We start from the raw sequence: 14,229 nt of genomic DNA, 5'->3' as shown, positions 1-14,229 counted from the left end.
TGCATTTAGACACATTATGAACGTATAATAATGCTGACCATATGCCATAAACAAGAGTGCTGTGCTGTAATCTTATATCCAACTTTTCTCTCCTCCATTTTTCTCACCATCCAAATTTCATGCCTCCCTGCCTTCAGTGAAAACCTGCCTAACCACTCTAGCTCAGTGTTTTTTTTCCTCTTTGAATTCTGTTATTTGTAAGCATCCCATCTGTCATTGATTGTCACTGATTATGATATGTTTTTATTATTCTTTCCCATTCATCTGTGTCGTAGTTTCAATAAAACCTCAGTGACTGAAGATCTAGTGCTCAAGTCTAAAATAATTTGATATGAGTATAAGGAATGTTCATATTTTGTGATTTTTTTCACAAATTTATATATAGTTTGTGCTTAAGAGAACAGCCTCATACACTTACAAGTGGTGTGACTTAATTTCTCTAAGCTGCAGATTATCATCTGTAAGGTAGGCAAATGACCTCATAAGGCCAAAGTATAAATTAAATAAAACAAGGGTTAGCATAGTGTCTGACACATAGAACATTATTAATACTACTAACTGCATATAAAGATGTCATCATCAGGAAATAGACTTCAAGGTCTATTATGACAAGAACACTATAACAACAATTTGTCATAAAAAGTTAAAAGAAAGAGGGATGCCCAGGTGGTTCAGTCAGTTAGACACCTGCCTTTGGTTCAGGTCATGATTCCAGGGTCCTGTGATGGAACTGCATCAGGCTCCATGCTCAGCAGGCAGGTCTGCTTCTCCCTCTGCCCCCCCTTCCCTAGTGCTCATTCTCTCTCTCTCTCTCTCTCTCAAATAAATAAAATCTTTTAAAATAAGTTAAAATAAAAGCTGTATATACATGAATATATAAATATATATATGAATATATGACCAAAAAAGGCACTACATAATAATGATAGCTAGAATTAGTTGAGTATTCAATAAGTGCAAAATATTTCATTCCATAATATGCACCTTATATATCTTATTTTACTTTATCCTCAAAATAAGCCAACTTATAAATGGGACATGAATTCTTACAGAAGAAAAAAATGCATAAATTGTCCAAGGTCAGACATTAGCAATTTGGAGAGATACAATTTGAGCTTCCATCTGTCTTATCCTATCCTTTTATGCTCTACAAATGAGTGAGTACTCAGATCAAGTGTTAGGAGTAAAGCTCTTCAATCACCAAAGATTGGTCTGCAAAAATGATGTAACTTTAATTCAGACACTTTCCTAATTGTTTTATAATAGTGATGGCTTATTAAGTGTCCTTTAGTTTTCAAACACTACATGCATTTACTAAAGTGGAATAAGTAATAAATATGGTGGCTGGAGAAAGAAAATGGTAATTAGAAATAATATCAATATTCCCAAGGACTTTTCTCAGGCTCATTTGGTACATATCTATTATCCAATTCATTTCATAGCTGTCACTCTCTACATAAAGTGGCCAAAAATTTCATGAGCATTATTTCAAAATCAACAAATGACAAAGAATAATTGGAATTATTTCATTTTTTTAAACATTTTATAAGGACCACCACTCTCCCTTAGATCTCTGAACTATAAAGCATAGAACTAATTTTATTTTAACAACACCTTGAGTGGTTTATTTGAAGTGAGAGCAAATGTTATATTCTTGGGTATTCATTTTTCCCCCAAGTTTGTAGGAAGGTAACAACAGAAGTTACTAACAGAAAGAGACCCACAAAAAAAAAAAACCAGTGTACTCTTAAAAAAAAAAAAAACTTAATAGAATTTCTATTTTTTTAGATTTACTTTTCACTCATCACTTGGACAGAATTAGTCTTTCTCTAGGGAAAGAAGTGTAAAGATCCATTACCAAAATCAGTGCATTCCTGAAAGCCTATTAAAAAATAGGGTGTTTTTTGGAATATGTTGGAGGGATAATTTGTTCCTCAAAAAGAAATAAAATATTTAAGCAATCTGCTATCTACTCACTATGCTTCAGCCTGTAATTGCCCATAGCAAGGCTTATATATCTTATACCATGATCCAAATGATTCCATTTCTACATCTCTAACTGAAAATAAGCCATCCTGACACAAATACTTAAATATAGAATAAATATTTCATTGTTAATATGTGCTTTTTTAGATGAAATTAGGATCTTAAGGCCACACATCCTTTAAATATAGGTAAACATGACAAGTCTTAAATAAAAAAAAAGCAGCAGCAGACAGGAAAAAGAATAAACCATCATTATAACAGGTCCTATAACAAAACTGAAAGAGTTTTTCCTCTAAAGCCAATTACTTCTCATATTTGGCTCACAGTCCTCTCAAAATGACATCTAGGCCTTTTTAAAAATGTAGAACTTCCATCAACTCCACCAAATTCTATCCACTGAAATATTTCTGTTAAAGATGAATCCTAAGGTACCTCCCATTGCAAGAGTAGAATTATAGTTTTATTTTCTTTAAAACACCATATTGGGGGGGGGCGAGGATAAGGGAGAGTAGGAAAAAAAGAAGAGAAAGCAGCAGGAAAAACAAAAAGGGAAGATCATTTTTTATGAGGAAAAAGATAAATGACAAAATAAATAGAAGAAACACCTGGAAAGTATTAAAAACTAAAAAGGCCTTAGGCATAACACTATAATTTGAGTCCTGCCATCTCATCGCATGAAATAAATACAGGTAATTGATGGCTAAATGATAATAAGTTATGATCCCACTGTATCAAAGCCACACAATGCAACATAGTGGTACTATGACCTAGAACAAAGGAGGTAATTGCCTTTCTGGAATTAGGAATATATATGATCGATTCTTTTTATTTATCATTCCATTAGAACTATAAATTGAATAGCAATATTCCATTTTAAAGATAGAAAAAAACAAGTATAATTGCTCTCTGATCAGGGAAGGCAAATAGCATAGGGGTCATGTGCTTAACCTCCAGAGTTAGAGTCCCAAGGTTTCAAGTCCTGGTTCTAACCTTTAAGTAGATACATGGCCAGAGGCAAATTGCTTAACCTCCCCAAACCTTACTTTCTCTTGTCTAAAATGGATTTAATCAAAGTACTTAAAGGACATGGTGGTTTTAGGGGTTAAGGGAAAGGATCATACACTGTAGCTACCACAGTATCTGTACTATAACTAGCACTCAATAGATGTTGGCCAGTCATACACTAACGACAACAAAAATGGCCTGTGATAATGAAAACCTTTAGATTCCAAGGATATTTTTCTAGTCAGAACTGTTGCCTCTCTCATAAGACATCTTCTTCTCAGAGTGATAGAGGCAATTCAATGAATTAATGGAACACTTTCTCTTCCAGGACTGTGCAATAGATATAGTATCACATTCTAAAAAAGCACAAGGTGTTACTTTGTTTCATAAAACTTTTCATAATAAAAATGTGAATACCATGCAACTATGCATTAAAATCTTATTATAATTATGTACTAGGAAACTAACTGAAAGGCACAATGAGAACTCATAATTACTTTCAATTTCTCCATTGAGTCCCTGGAGAAGGTTTTACAAGCTGCATCAATTTCCTTTCCTATGACACCAAGAATGGATTCCTGTTCAGTCTCCAGGCAAAGAAGTTGATCCTTGAGCTGCAATCTGGCCTCTTCCATCCTCCTTAACTGCTCTTCTTCATTGCTTATGTGTTTTTCCTAAAACATTGATAAGCAAAAAAAGAGTTAATTATTAAGGCAAGAAATGCTTGTAATATCTGTACAACCAACTCAAAAGACTACAGTAGTAAACAGAGTTATTCTGTCTCTTTACTTCATTAAAATAAAATGTGCTGCCCACTCATCAATTGAGGTCAAATTACAGAGAATTCAGAAAAAGGGCACTGAGGAACTGGGAGAGTGGATGCTTGGCAAAGAAAATTAAAGTAATTCTGTTACCAAAAAAAAAAAAAAAAAAGAAGTTAAAAAAAAAATCCTTTACATTTTAATAATATAATATCATTAATGGGTTGGAGAGTGAAAGCTGATGCCATGAACAGACTTTAAGATTTCAATAAATATCAGCAAAACACTGGAAAAAGTAAAATAAAAATAAGATTGTGAGTTTCCTTTCAGAAATAAATGCCTATTACTATCTTATCTCATCAAAATATAGGCTTTAGAAAGCCTAAGTTTGCAAATGCGTCATACTGCATAAATGCTTTGAGTCATGTAAATTTGATAAAGGCAAGATGGAGGTACTGTTCAAGTAAGCAAATATATTTAATGAAAAGAGGTTTCTAAGAACACTTTAAGAGATTACAAAGACTTGGGGGCCCGCTCTAGGTAAAGGAAGTCTCCGTCATGATTGCACAATTTTATTACGAGAGAAATTCAAGTGGTATAGCCCAGACCTGGAGGAAAGTAACAGAATCACTAGATTCATAAGTACAAAGAATGGCCCCCAAAGACATGGCTAGCTAGCTTTGCTTTCATTCATTACACAGTAACCTGATCATTCTTTACCTACCCTAGTAAATATAACACAAGCAAGAAGATTATGAGGAAAAAAACCCAGCTTGAAATTAAGATATCCATTTACCCAAAGTTAATCAGGAAAGGAACATGCTAGTGTTTTAGCAGAATCACAAGATATTTCCTTTCCACTTAAATTACTTTAAAAAATGAATGAAAAACCCTCTGCCCAAGACTGTCCTTTCATAAACTGTCTTCTGCCCTTCCCTCCAGCCTCACACCTCCCTCCTTCCCACTCTCATATTTCAACTACTTGCGGCTACTCAAATATGCCTTCATATGTCTCTCCAACCACATCTGATGTGTACAACACTGCCTGAAGCTGCACTATTTGAAAATGGGGCTGGTAGCTAAAAGATAGTATTTATCTTGATGACTACATCCTCCCGGTTTGTATCTCAGCTTTATAAACTTAGAAACTGGATCTGGTATCCTGAGTGGAATCATCTTTCAGCAAAAGAGTAACAGTAAGCTCACAAGAGACTAATGCACAAACTAGAACGCCACTCAATTAACTACATCAGTTTACAATGAGGACCATAACTGCCATATGGATCAGAACGTTCATGTCAGCATAACCAGTATATACTCTCCCTGCAGAACAATCTGGATGGGAAGGCAAATTATAATCAGAATGTTGCTTAATGAATGGGAAACTGGAGTGAGGAGAGGTTTTTTTAATGAAACAATGTGTAAATGGCATTACGCTAATGGCAGCCTGGCATGTCCATCTACACATCAGGGACCTACAAACCACAATAACAAGTGTTCCATCCTCCTGGTAGTGTGTAGATGGAGACCGCTGAAGTGCATCTACCTAACTTTCTCCTTCGTTCACATTCAGTTTCTGCCCAAACTCTCCCTCCTGATTGTTTTTGGCATCTCTTTAGATACATTGATAACTTCACAAAGTCTCACTCTTTTCTAGGAGCCTTTCTGAAAAATTAACATCCTGGCTCGGAACAACATTTGACTTTTAAAGTTTACTAGAAAGCAACCTTACTGTCAAGTCCCTAGGTAAGTATACTTGCCTCTACTATTGGCTACGTACCTACCACCTATATTTCCTATCCCTCAAAATTTATCCTTCAGGACCTACTCTCCTTTCCTTAATGACTTCCCAAAGCATAATGTTCCCTGAGCATATTATGTATATCACAGTTTTTTAAAAAATGTATCAAGTTGTAATATAATTGTTTTTATACCTCCATCAATAAACTGCTAATTACAGGAGACTGGAAAACATGCTTATAATCATCTTTAAACTTCCTAACTTTATTGAATAGGTGATACATAATTTTTCAAGGACTCAAATTCAACAATAGAAAGATCATTTCATCAATGACCATGCAGACTTATATACACTCAGAAGCTACTGAGGTGTGCTTGGAGGTTCCTCCTATGCATAAATAGACCTCCAGACTGCTGCTGTATTCTCTCTGGTGTGCTATTAATAAATAAAATATTGTATCAGGGATTACTGAAGTATTTAGAGGACAATTGCTTGATATTCTAACCCCAGGCAATTCACAATGATGTTCTAACTGTTCTTTCTTTTCTCATTTCCCTCAGAGCCAGTTTTCTTCTATCCACTACCACTTTTCTGTGCTGTCACTTGACTCAATAAGACAAAACTATTCTATATTTAGCTATTCCTAAATACGTTGACATTGTCAGAAAAGGCTGTATAAATTCAATCTCTTTAGCAGAGACTGAAAACTTCATTATCCACTTCACTATCTTCTATGAGATAGTCTATATGCCATGTCCCAACCTTCCTTTGAAGTAGAATTCACAGCACATTTCTGACAAATGGTCATCCAACCCCTACATGACCAGCTTTAGTTTCAAGGAATAGAACCCTGGACAAAACTATAACATCTTTCCATTAGTCTAAGTGCTATACTGCAAAATTAAAGTAAATAAATGAGTCTCCTACCCTTACTAAATCACATTCCAGGTAAATCCATGTTCTTTTATTTACCTAAATTTCAGACACTACACCATACTGGTTCTCCATCTGCATGTGCTCCAAGACCTTAAATCTAGGAGTTAAGTAAGCTCTTTCATTCTATACTTCTGTACTATTCTGTATTGATTTATTCATTCATTCAACAATTTTTTATACAAAGCCTACTATGCTAAGACATTCTCCTGAGTATTAGGAACAGAGTGAATAAAATAAGGCTCCTGTTCTCATATAGCCAAAAATGTCTCCATGTAATGCCATCTCTTTTGTTTTGCCTCTTTATTCTGGCTTGAGAATACTTAATTGAATACCAATAGTGGCATCCAATGAATTAGCTTTCTCTCCCAGCTTCACGTTTCAGAAACAGCTCTATAAATGGAACAAGCACAGCTAATTCTGAGGAAGAAGTAAGAAACTGGCTGACATTAATCCAATCATCCTGTCTGAGTTGAGGGTATATGGATTAGGGGAGATGATAATATTTAGGCACTACTATGACTATTCCCTGGTTCTTTACTGAATTTAGAAGGAGCAATAATTCTACAATAAGATTAACCAAAAGCCACCATATTTCTATATAACCAGAGGTAACTCAAGATGTTTTAGAGACTATTTAGAAATATGCAAGAAAAAGTAGCTTTGCGGCACGCTGGACTTCAAGAAATATGGAAGACATACTCAGTCCAACTTCAATGTTTCAGCATGAATGGATACAAATGTGTCTTGGGAACATAAAAGGAGCTTCTCTGGTTGGGGTGGGAGAAGTTGGGATTAAAGAGATAGATACAGATGAAGCTGACTATAGCAGTCTATATAAGTCTATACAATCCAAAAAAGAAAGATATCCTAGACCATGACTGAGTTTGAGAATCTTAGTAAGAACAAACTCAACCCTAAAGTACACAAATGAGGAAGCCAAAGTTCAGACAGACTAAATAACCGGACTAAAGTTGAAGGGGCCATAACCCATAACCTGAGTCCCCTGCTCCTAAGTGCTCTCTATTAAAATGCCAGAGAAGTTGCGTTCTTAAAATTGGAATTTAGAAAGCCAATGTGAAAAACTCAGGAAATTCATCAGCAAGTTATGTGGGGACTAATGCAGCCTTAATGTAGAAAGAACAACAAAAAAATACTTCTGAATGAACATTACAAATGAAACACATGACATATTGGGAAATTCAGAATAGACCACAAAAAAATAAAAGAGAGAGAGAGAGAGAAAAAAAAAACCATCAAGCATGCACAACATGACTAAACTTTTAGGGGTTACCCATCTAAAGTGGAGATGTACCGGATGTAAATGGAAAATCTGCACCTGGCAGATTTTGGCCAAAAAAATATACTAATCACACAGTAAGCAAGGTACAGTTCCATTGTCAAGACAGCACAAATTTTATGAAGCTTCCATTTCAGGACAGCTTTCCATTTAAACTGCTGAAATTTGTGTCTAAAGTAAATAAAAATAAAATCCTGCTCACAATCTCATCAAACACACATATGTGCACATATTCAATGCTGACTGGATTCATCAACGGACTTGTAATTCAAAGGATGAGAAATGTTCCTCTAATTATATATTTATGTTACAGCACACTTTTTACAAATCAGAACATCCACTTTCCCAAAGGCTGTAAAGATTATGAGACACAATCTTCTCAGAAATAGAACTTCAGTAAAACTAGAGACTGCCCAAAATATTATCTCCTTGACAAAAGTTTACGAGATTCCTTCGATGTCTTAAGAGTTCCAGAAAAGCCATTTTATCTCCAATATGGCTGTTACAAGACATGAAAACAGCTCTTCACATATCTTAAAAGAAGATTTTAGCAAATAAAGCAGACTCATGTGACTAAATGAATCATTAATTACAAAACTGATATTCCTTTACTGAAAATTAACTTGAATAAGCAAGTATGACAATATTTCAGCCCCAAGGCCATCTTTAATACATCTGCGGGGTTGGGGGGGGCAGGATGAGAGGCAGAGAGAGATCAAATTACATTAAAGGCTGGAATTAAAACAAACATAATGTAATTCAAAGTAATTGGAAGCACAGCATGCTGAAATTATAGATCAATACATATCACCTAAAAAGTTTTGAGAAAAAATATTTCTGTAACTCAAGATAACTGTTATGCCTAAGCCTTAAATCCAGGACACTAGCATTTCAAGGCAAATTATGAAACTATCCTGAACAAAAATTGGATCTGTCCGGAAGCCATTTATCTAACTCTCTAAAGAAAGCTCACATTACTTATGCCAACAGAGGTGACTCAGCTACAAGGAAGTTAAGTTACAATGAAATGCCAACCAAGGCAGAAACTGCAGCACAGCTAAAAGAGAAAGATCTACTGTGGATATAACAGTGTATCTGAAAAGAGTGTAATCTAGAAAATTACCCCACTACAGTTGAAACTGTCTTGAAAAACGGAAAGCAAATAATAAACAAAGAAAATGTTAAGTCTTGGCTATACCATAACTACTTTTTTGCAAACTTATTTCTTAAAAATAAAAGATTTATATGACGGTGCATTTTTTAAATTCAAAATATGGCTATATGTTAAATGTTTAGATTGGTATCAAAAATAAACAAAAAACAAAACAAAGCAACACCTCCAGAATCAACAGTTCAGATCAGTTTAAAAAGTCTCCATGAGGGGGATCCCTGGGTGGCGCAGCGGTTTGGCGCCTGCCTTTGGGCCAGGGTGTGCGATCCTGGAGACCTGGGATCGAATCCCACGTCGGGCTGCCGGTGCATGGAGCCTGCTTCTCTCTCTGCCTCTCTCTCTCTCTCTCTCTCTCTCTCTCTCTCTGTGACTATCATAAATAAAAATTAAAAAAAAATCTTTAAAAAAAAAAAAGTCTCCATGAGGGATGCCTGGGTGGTTCAACGGTTGAACATATGCCTTCATCTCAGGACATGATCCCAGGGTCCAGGATCAAGTCCACATTGGGCTCCTTGCAGGGAGCCTACTTCTCCTTCTGCCTATGTCTCTGCCTCTCTCTCTGTCTCTCATGAATAAATAAAATCTTTAAAAAATAAATCAAATTTTTAATAAGTCTCCATGAATCCAACTTATGTATATCTTACGTATATCAACTTATGTATATCTTTTGCCCTCAGTGAACCCAACACCACTCAGGAATAAAGCGGGTAAGGGAAAGTCATAAATTAAATATCTTGTTATAAAAGTGCAATAATATGCACTTCCTTCCTCACCTATATGGATATTATAACAGATAACTTGAGCTTTTAAGAAAAATAGGATTATCTGCCTCTTTTCTTGCCCCCAAGGTACTTCACCTAGGGCTCCTACTACTTTGTCCTTTATGTCTGTTTCCTCACCAGGTGGTGAGTTCCTACTGGGTAGAGATCTTATTCTTTATTTAAACATCCTAGTATGGGGTGCCTGAGTGGCTCAGTCAGTTAAGTGTCTGCTTTCAGCTCAGGTCATGATCCCAGGGTCCTGAGAACAAGCCCTACATCAGGTTTCCAGCTCAGCGGGAATCTGTTTCTCCCTCTGCTCTTCACCTCCCTCGTGCTCTCTCTGTCTCACTCTCTCTAATAAATAAAATATTTAAAAAAAATAAAAAATAAATAAACACCACAGTACCCAGTAGAGTCTCACATAGCAGTCAATCAATAAATCTTTCTGAAATATATAAAACCTTTTATGTTCCATTCAATGAGCATATATGTGTGTGTATGTATACTCTGTATGTGCCAAGCAGAATAGACCCCAACTATACAACAATGAAAAAAAACAGAATCTCTGAACTCAAATTACTTCTTGTGTTTCTGTAAGTTTGCTTTTGCAATAAATTAATCAGTAAACTCACTGAGGGCAATCATCTTGCCAGTAACAAGTTATTGCAACCAGCAAGCAAGTTGATGTCACAAAAGTAAGAGAACTGCCAGTAGTAAGAAGTAAACAGATGCAGACCAAGTTTAAGGATAGAATCAGTAAGATCTGCTAATGAATTAAGTAAGGATTCATGTGTGAGAGAATGAGATGGCTCTTTATATGTATTTAATAAGCAAAAGAACATCATAATTCCTACTAGAAGATTGGCTCCCCAAAATAAAAGTGCTACTATTTCTTGGGTTGAATATATTCTTTTTTTCTCCTCTGAAAGTAGATACTTTATACTATTCCCTTCAAAGGAGGGGAAGAAGTTAGAATTAATAGTATGCTAAGCATAAGAACTGAGAGCATCAGTAAAACAGCAGAGCTAACAGAAAAAAAGTAAGGCATAATTAGAACACTGGATATATGATTCAATACATACTGAAATGTGGGTATAAAAGACTTTCCAATTCGTAACCTAGTCTTAGGCAGTCATAGGAAAGTTATCCATAAAACAGAAACCAAAAAGACACAAATTCAAATTTAAACTTCTAACCTCACTTAAGGAAATTATTCTTGCCTCAGGCTTTTTAGTATCTTTTTCTAGAATATTGAGCAATACAAAGATCATTGGCAGCATAATCCGAAAGGTGTCAGGATATGAATTGGATACATTCCTAGAAATTAATATTCAAAGTTGGAAACAAAAATACCTCTAAAGGATGTTTTATGCATTCATTAAGTTTTAGACCATTTTGCAATTATTACATATTTCTCTTAAGTCGAATGCTAGGAAACAGAAATAACGTTAGTTATTTAAAATCAGCCACTTTTGATGCATTTCTATTTCGGAAACAAATATGGACAAGGAAACAAACAACTAGAATTTCAAATTATGTATTTGGAACGAACACTGTTTAATTTTCAAAAGAAAAAAATGTATCATTCATCACCAGAGAAATGTTTATAAGCTCATAGTGTCTTTAAAAACCATGAGGATTTCTTTTTTTGTTTTCCTTAAAAAGATACTTAAGCATGCATTTATTCTTCTGAAGAATATGGGGGAAAAAGTTTAAGCACAAATTTCCAAATAATATAACTTATGTAAACAATGAGCACTTCCTGGTGGTGGTTGTTGTTGTTGTTTTTCCCTAAAATTTACAGGATATTGCTTGTTCAACATTAAATGACAAAATGGGTAGAGTCACTTTAAGCTGTGATGAAAAAAAGAAATTCACTTAAAACAAACCTGGACATCCATTTTATGTTCCTTTTTAGGATCTACAAAAGCAAGCAAGCTAGGACTGCTTAACTTCCAACAAAGCACAGATATAATATAGAACTCTTCATGCAGCCTATTCCCTTTGGCTTCCCACACCACAACCAACTGTATATACCATTATTTAGCCTAATGCCTACATTATGGGTATCACTCACAACCTCAAATGAAAACAAGCGTACAGGATTTTAAACGAAGGTGTCCAACAAGACTACTTTCCTCTCAGGCCTTTGTACTTTTCAACCACTCAACAAATTAAGGATTAAATGGCAGGCCTCTCAATCAAGTCCAAATCAGGGATGATAAAGATGCAAATTTTGACTTCACTCATTATATTCATTTAAAATCAACCTGACTGGGATCCCTGGGTGGCGCAGCGGTTTGGCGCCTGCCTTTGGCCCAGGGCACGATCCTGGAGACCCGGGATCGAATCCCACGTCGGGCTCTCGGTGCATGGAGCCTGCTTCTCCCTCTGCCTATGTCTCTGCCTCTCTCTCTCTCTCTCTCACTGTGTGTCTATCATAAATAAATAAAATTTAAAATAAAATAAAATAAAATAAAATCAACCTGATTGTAAATGGTTGATAGAAAAGTCACTGCCAATGGAACAGTGTTTGAAGATGGCTTCTCCACACTTAGGTTCCACTTTGGAAAATAGAGACCACATGTACTCCTATACTTTTATTTTTTGCCCTGTCCTTTGCCATAGCTGTATGTATAACTGTCCTTCCCCCACCCCCACAACACCGCCCCGCCATCAACGCATAGTCATTTCACTTTTACATTTGAAACCTGTTTCTTAAAATCTGGCATAGTGTTTCATACATGGTAAAGGCCTCTGATATTTCAGTCAATTCACTGTAAAAGTCAAAACCCTAGACTTAATGACTACAAGTGGTTCAATTAAAAGCATTTTATAAATAACAAATAGAAAATTTAAAATTTTACCTTTAATTTGACCATCTTATTACTTTCATTGTTTTTTTTTTTAAGATGACAGCAATCTCACAGGAAATTACTCATAATATCTTAGTATTTATTTAGAGTATCTGGTTTAAATTTGCCTCCAAATTAATACATGGTAGCTACAGTTTTATTTTCTTTATTCTACTCACACAATTTAAAATAGATGAAGCCAAAGAAAGAGTAAATCCTGCCTAAAAATGGCCTAAAGTATAAACACTAAAGTAAAGAAGTCAACAGCTCATTTGCTTCTATTTCTTTCTTGCTGTTCTGAAAAAATAAAATAAAATCAGTGAATTCTGTTACAATCAAAGAGTTCTTAGTAAAAAAAACATACAGAACTGAGATTTTGCAAACTAGGAATACTTTATAGAATAGACAGCTGACAATCATACATATTTTTTCATATCATGAGAAGTAGCAATCCTAAACAGATGGTCAAATTAGAACCAAAACACAAAATTAAACAACACTGATTCATTTTTTCCTGCCACAGATAAATTTTATGTGGCAATATCAGGTTTTAATTAGATTTTTCTAACAAAATCACTGATGACTCCTTTTCCAAAACTGGTGTCAAGCTAAAAAAATAAGAGAGTATATGGTAATCTGTTGAATATAATAACCTTAAATTTAAATTCGACACTGTGAGTTCAATGAAAAGATACAAATGTGAGTCATTTTACTGGCAGTAAATAAAGGGAAAAAATAAGAGGAATTTGCGCTCATATCCTGTTTCCACCACAAGCTATGCAATGTTGGGCAAGTCACTATGTTATATTCTCAACCTCAGTTTCCACCATCTGTAAAAATGGGCATCATAATCACTTTGCAAATGAGAATTATAATTATCATTTTTAAGAGATCCATATCTTGTCTGAGAAAACTATCTCCTAACTGTTTTTATCCAATATAATTGTCGTTTTAAAATATGTTGCTAGGTGTCACATAGGCTGCAAATAATCTGAAAAAAGTATTTCATGGGAAGGAAAAAAAATGCGTTTCTCTGAATCCTGATCTACTCAACACTTAGGTTTCCATGAACTGCTATAGCCTTGGATGGCACATAATCTGTGGCCTTAATGTGTCTAATTGTGTCACCATGGTTTCTCTTCTGAAGGAATAAGAGAAAAATGGTCTTCTTGAGAGAATTCAGTACAGTGCATATATTTGCAAGAATTATATGAGATAACTAAGAATCACAGATAACCTATATTGTCTACGTACTGGTTCTTACAGATTCTGGTACAACAGAAAAAAACAGAATTGGTAAACCTGATTCCTATTTCCAGTTCTACCAATGACAGTGGGGAGCACTTGCGCAAGCGAGTTAACTCTTTGGACTAGAACTGCCTCATTAATAAAAGAAGGTGGCAGAGGGCTAATATTATTGAAGGTTCTTTTTTTTTTTTTTTTTAAATTTTTATTTATTTATGATAGTCACACAGAATGAGAGAGAGAGGCAGAGACACAGGCAGAGGGAGAAGCAGGCTCCATGCACAGGGAGCCTGACGTGGGATTCGATCCTGGGTCTCCAGGATCGCGCCCTGGGCCAAAGGCAGGCGCTAAACCGCTGCGCCACCCAGGGATCCCTGAAGGTTCTTTTATAGTTCAGAATTACACTGAGGCCAAATGTTTTGGGAAACACCACCTTTGCACAATATTCCAGTGTGTTCTTGTAAACACGAA

The 14,229-nt window shown here is 35.3% G+C and overlaps 1 protein-coding gene across 4 annotated transcripts in view; it reads right to left on the bottom strand.

Annotated features, from left to right (window-relative positions):
• CEP128 (centrosomal protein 128) overlaps nucleotides 1–14,229 on the bottom strand; it is a 396,245-nt gene that overhangs the window by 229,269 nt on the left and 152,747 nt on the right. For all 4 annotated transcript variants that reach the window (XM_055304558.1, XM_055304557.1, XM_055304559.1 and 1 more), the window contains one exon: nucleotides 3,489–3,665. In XM_055304558.1, the coding sequence (XP_055160533.1) occupies nucleotides 3,489–3,665 (177 nt within the window). The remainder of the gene's footprint in view (nucleotides 1–3,488; nucleotides 3,666–14,229) is intronic.

Source organism: Nyctereutes procyonoides, unplaced genomic scaffold, assembly GCF_905146905.1.
Source record: "Nyctereutes procyonoides isolate TBG_1078 unplaced genomic scaffold, NYPRO_anot_genome, whole genome shotgun sequence".
NCBI classification, from domain to species: Eukaryota; Metazoa; Chordata; class Mammalia; order Carnivora; family Canidae; genus Nyctereutes; species Nyctereutes procyonoides.
The sequence above is the reverse complement of the archived record's forward strand: the minus strand, read 5'-3'. Positions and strand labels throughout refer to the sequence as shown.